The sequence below is a fragment of the Panthera leo genome, chromosome E2, assembly GCF_018350215.1.
Source record: "Panthera leo isolate Ple1 chromosome E2, P.leo_Ple1_pat1.1, whole genome shotgun sequence".
Classification (NCBI taxonomy): Eukaryota; Metazoa; Chordata; class Mammalia; order Carnivora; family Felidae; genus Panthera; species Panthera leo.
This window is the reverse complement of record NC_056693.1, coordinates 5754998-5760789: the sequence shown is the minus strand read 5'-3', so window position 1 is coordinate 5760789 and position 5792 is coordinate 5754998. Positions and strand designations below refer to the sequence as shown.

The 5792-nt window shown below is 40.0% G+C and overlaps 1 protein-coding gene across 1 annotated transcript; it reads right to left on the bottom strand.

Moving 5' to 3' along the window:
* Nucleotides 1-468: 468 nt before the first annotated feature.
* On the bottom strand, nucleotides 469-1410 carry LOC122208851 (vomeronasal type-1 receptor 4-like). Its single transcript, XM_042920307.1, has one exon. The coding sequence runs from the start codon at nucleotides 1408-1410 to the stop codon at nucleotides 469-471; it is 942 nt and encodes a 313-aa protein (XP_042776241.1).
* Between the last annotated feature and the right edge of the window lie 4382 nt (nucleotides 1411-5792).

Sequence of the window (5792 nt, the reverse complement as noted above, 5' to 3'; positions counted from 1 at the left end):
TCTCTGAAAACAAATTTACTCTTCAGCTTAACTCCGGGTTATCCATTATTCTGCGGAAGTTTTTGTTGTCTTCAGTATATTAAATGACCATGTCAAATGGTGTCCCTAGTTTAGGGAATTTGTCATAGAATCCCATGACTAGTTAATTTTGCAGAAAATTTATTATGTCACATTGAAAGTTACATGCTCAATGACTTCATAATCTCCAGATTGTTTCAGGAACTGCTGTTTTAATAGTACATGGGTTTCAAACTCCCTCACTTCAAATATTAAGACATTTATATTATATAGTATTTATATGATAATCATATAATATTTCATTTATAATTGCATTTCACTTATTCATTTCACAGCAGAAGCCTAGTCTGTGTTATCACCCTCTTGTAATATGACGGTTTCAGGATTGTGGTTAAACCATCAAATGAATTAATGAATAAAAAAACTAATTGTTGTGGATATGCATATTATTTACACATTTATGATAAATTTAAGCAATTTTGTATTTCTTTTCTTGACAAAGCAGAACCGGGACAATCTAGAGTCATGGCTCATGAGGATGTAGGGACTTACAGTTGGAAAACGTGCGGTGATTAGTGTAGTGGTGTTCATCAGCCACCAACTGGGATTGTCAAAAATCACTGAACAATTGTGAAAGATGAAGGAGAGAATGCACAAAAATACAAAGGTGATGACGAGGATAAGGATGCTTTGGGTGGCTGTAGACTCAGGGGAGGATCTGGTGGAGAAATTGTTGCTGTGAATGTATTGGACTTGCTGTTTGTGCCTGTGCAGGATTAAGACCATGGAGCCATTGGCCCAGATCATGAGCCCCAAACAGAAAACATCATGGAATAATACTGATGCTAAATGCAGTAACTGTGCTATGTAGTCAGGACCTCTAGAATAACAATAGCCATAACTCTTTGCCTTTGTGACATTTGGGTGGCTCCACTTGCCAGTTATATACATAGGAATGATAATACTAAACATAATGTTCAGGATCCAACAGAGGATGTTGGAGCTGCCCAGGTACTTGGAAGCTTTCACTTTTAGCCCTCCCCACCTGGAATCCCTGGGACTGATGATGATCATCTGCAAGAGGCTCAAGAGGCACACAGTGCCAATGGACACATTCCTGCACACTCTGTGAACATAGAAAACAAATTTGCATCTAATATCATTGAGGAATTCTTTTAGTCCCCGAACTGCCATCATGTGGGGGACTCCTTTAGAGAGAATGACCAAGGAGTTGGCTATAGTCAAGTGCTTGAGAATCAAATCTGTGGACCTGAACCCCGATCCCGTTAGAGAAAGTAAGAGATAATGGTAAAGAAGATAAAAATTCCCCAGAAGTCCAACTATAGTTTGTAATAAGAAGATCATTACCATTACCAAATCAATGGCGGTCATTCTTCAAAATCCCAAGGAGTGAAATTCTTCTTCTGAGCCAGGTTCCTGCATGGGAACAGGAGGCGTGAGGCACATGTCATGTTGGCTGGAATTCAATGTTCTCCACTAATTTTAGTTCATACTTAGAAATATCTACTCAATGATTCTTATTACGCGTTTTTAAGAGTTGAATACATCACCTTTGAAAAGCTCTCACGAAATACAAGTCACTCCAATGAGGCCATACCTATAATAAATTCTGTGTTCTTCATAACTCCATGAGACAGGCAATAGCGTTATTTCTATTGGAAAAATAGGGAGGACTTGGACAGATAAAGTTTAATGATTTCTCTAAATGTAAGCCATATTATGGGCAAAGGGTGGACTTGGCTTGGCTGGTAAAAAGACAATGAGTTAAAAGAATTTTTTAATGTTTATTTATTTTTGAGAGAGAGAGAGAGAGAGCGAGTGGGGGAGAGGCAGAGAGGGAGACACAGAATCTGAAACAGGCTCCAGGCTCCAAACCATCAGCACAGAGCCCGACCCGGGGCTCAAACCCATGAGCCATGAGATCATGACCTGAGACCAAGTAGGACGCTTAACCAACTGAGCCACCCAGGCCCCCAAAAACAGTGCATTTAAACACTAAACTGTTCTGGAGCACCTGGGTGGCTCAGTTGGTTGAGCGTCAGACTTCAGCTGAGTTCAGGACCTTCAGGTTCAGGACTTCCAGCTCTGCGTTGTTGGCTTCACTGCTGTCAGCACACAGCTTGCTTCTGATCCTCTGTCCCCCACTCTCTGACCCTCCCAACCACCCCCAGGTCTCTTTTTCTCTCAAAAATAAACATTTAAAAAAACCCACTAAACTATTCTAACATGACTACTTAACTGTGTTCCTGAAGAATACAGATGTATGTTTATTCATTTTCATACTTTGTCTTATTCTAGATTGGTTTTACTTTGTTTTGCAATTTTGTGTGACAAGTTTCCGTTTATGTGTATAGGCCGTTACAAAATACAAATATAGATTTAGATTTCATAATAAAATATCTGTCAGGGACTGCATTATGACAAATTATCTTTAAAGAAGGTACAATTGGCTCTATTCTGGGATGGCAACAGAAACACTAATATGCTTTTATGCTGGGTGCAATATGGCACCTATCACAGGAATCATTTAACACGATGTCGGTCCCTGAACTGTGGGACATGAACCACAGTATGTGATAAAATCATGTAAGGTAGAAACTAAACATTAGCATTTTCAAATCATAAACTAACCTGTTTATTAATACATGGCTAAAGTAAAAAGTGCTAACAATAAGGCAAGATTTATGAACTATTAAAATATAGACTCATTTCAAAACAGAATCTCAAGAATGTGATGTATGTGTATTTTATAAATTGAAATTAAAAAGTTTAAAATTCATGAGATAACTTATTTTTTATTTGAGAGACAGAGTGTGTAAGCAGGGTAGGGACAGAGGGAGGAAGAGAATCTTAAGCGGGCTCCATGCTCAGCTCAGGAAGCTCAATCCCACAACCCTGGGATCATGACCTGATCTGAAATCAAGAGTCAGACACTCAAACAAACTACTGAGCCACCCAGGTGCCATGAAATTTTAAATCAGATAGTACATCAACAGATACATTGGGCCTAAAGCCACTATCTGACACCAATTGTTACTCTGTTATCATTTCATTTACTGCTGTTTCTCACTAAAATGAACATACCCTGGATATTCTCAATAGGAAACTATCACTGTCTCCATTAAACACTTAACACAGTCAGAGAAAGCCTTTCTACTCTTGCATTTATCATTTGGAAATACCCTTTTTACACAAGGTTAGAGGATTCCTGTGGTTTCATCCCACTTTTTTTTTTTTTTTAACAACACAGAAGTGTTACAGGCACCTCTGGCAATCCTGAGAATTTAGTCTATGATTCCTGTAACATAGCGGGAACAACAGATTGATTTTGGTAGTTCAGTCCTAAACACTAGGAACCAGGTTTCCTTATCACTTGATTAAATACCAATAGTCACTTTCAGTGAGGATTACACTAAACACATCAGGAGCCATCAGAGATTGGTAAATGTCTACAACCCCTTCTCTCTTTACTAGTTCAATTCAAGCCTCAGAGTTATACTTCCTTCCCTTGTGTCTTTGGCTCTGGACCAGGTTGAAACACAGAAGAATCTTTTTTTCCCAAGATGACCGCTTACCCAGACTCCTGATACCATTCCTTGGTTGCAGACTCTACCTCTCAGACCAAAATAGAAAATACTCACCTGACTTCCTCTGGCTGTCAGCATGGATGTCAGAGTGACAGTTGCAACAGCCAGCATATGGATAGGGAGGCAGCCAGACCACTAGATATGTGTTTGTGGTTCTGCGACATCGCCTCCCTGTGGAACTGCATTGTCTCTTCACCTGTAGCTGCAGTGAGAAAACAGCCTTGGCGAACTGAGAATATTTGTGACAAACTTTTTTTTCATCAGCTGCCAATTACCAAAAAAGCAATTACAAGTTTGTAGGTATTATCTCCAAAGAGATCATTATGGAGTTTGGAAGAAGCTCTTCCTTTTATCCCTGGAGACAGACAGGGTATCGGATGGAAGGAGCAAGAAATTCTGAGGTCTGACATGTGAGAAGCTGGCAGGGGAAGCTCATGTGTCTCACTGGATTCTCTGCTTTCCAGAAAAGTCTCCCCCCCCCAACCCCCACCGCCCAAAGTGAGTTCTGTCTTAATCTTCAAACCACTAAGCCACACCATCATTTAATTAACGGGAGAGTAGTGGAAACAGATGACATACCTGAGAAGGATTTTGAAACTGATAGATGTCAAGGAAGCACAGATGACAATTTTCACTGGAAATCTCTGGACGAGAAACCCACAGCCCAATGGCAATTGATTTGGAAGTCTAGGTGATGTGGAAAACTTATAACAATATGTAATCTCCCCATATTCACTCTTCCCTATCACCCCCAGTAGGGATATGAATTATAAATAGAACAAAATCCATTGAAAGATAGAGGTTTATGAACTTGCTAATAAAGCATGGCTTTATAGGCAGGATCAGATGATTTGTACAGATAATTCTTACAATTCCTTCAGCTATGAGATAAGCCAATGCCACTTCCTCAATTCTAGAACACTGAATGATTACCAGTCTCATGCCCTTATTTATTTATTTTTTTCCTGAATTTTCATAAGGAGCCTTGTTTTCTTCTGTAATTAACAACAACAACAACAACAACAACAAAACCCTATGAGTTCTAATTAGTCCATTGCTTTTTCCTACAAACAAATGCCCACTATGATCCACATTCAGTATTTAATGCACCCCCGATTTCAAAGTCAGGGATTAATACCATAATGGTGGACAAACTCTAGTACACACACGCACATGCACACACACACACACACACACACACACTCTAATTTATACCCTTACACACAGATGCAAACACACATGTGCATGTACACCCACACAAATACAGTCACACACCCTCACATACTTAACCACACACACACTTACATAGACTTTGCTTTATAAACTCAGACTCCTCCACGGCTCAACACATATCAACACATATTTGCATTTGTACACCTTATGACACACAGTTGCACAAAGTCACACACCATCATTGCATGTGTATCTGGATAAGATGTGCAAAAATGGAAAATAGTTTCATCACACCACTAGATGCCCCAAAAAGGGCGTTTTTCACCTTTGTTACTCCTTCCATCCCTCCAATAACCTGTAAAGAGGGTATTTACGAAGCACAACATTTCAATTGTGCTGTGAGCACTGTCATTTCCATTCAAGGCACATAGCTGCAGAGCTGTGATATCAGGAGAGTGACCATGCATGTGTGCATGTGAGGGGATGGGAAGGGGAAGTGGGGAGAGAGGGGTAAAGTGAGAGCAAGGGAAGGGGTGTATAGGTAATGGTGCAGACAGCCCAGGACATGGAAGGAGAGGAAAGAGGTTACAAGACACAAGAAGGCTAAAGTCACAGAGTGTTGAAGGGCAGGATTTAAGAGCACAAGGGGCAAAGTGTGCCAGAAAGTTCAGGGAGCTGGAGATGCATGCTGGGTGGATGGCTTACAAATATGATGGAAATAAGTGGGTTAAGAGGGAAAAGATCATGAGAAAAAAGTGGTTATGATTCCAAACCAAAGACCCACCCAAAAGGGAAAACTACAGACCAATTTCCCTGATGAACATGAATGCAAAATCTTCCAGATACTAGCCAACTGGATCCAACAATACATTAAAAGAATTATTCAACACAACCAAGTGGGATTTATACCTCGGAAACAGGGCTGGTTCAATATCTACAAAACAATCAATGTGATACATCACATCAATAAAATAAAGGACAAGAACCACATGA

Excerpts from the sequence above, each read along its gene's own strand:
- LOC122208851 (XM_042920307.1), bottom strand. The coding sequence starts at position 1,410 with ATGACCGCCATTGATTTGGTAATGGTAATGATCTTCTTATTACAAACT.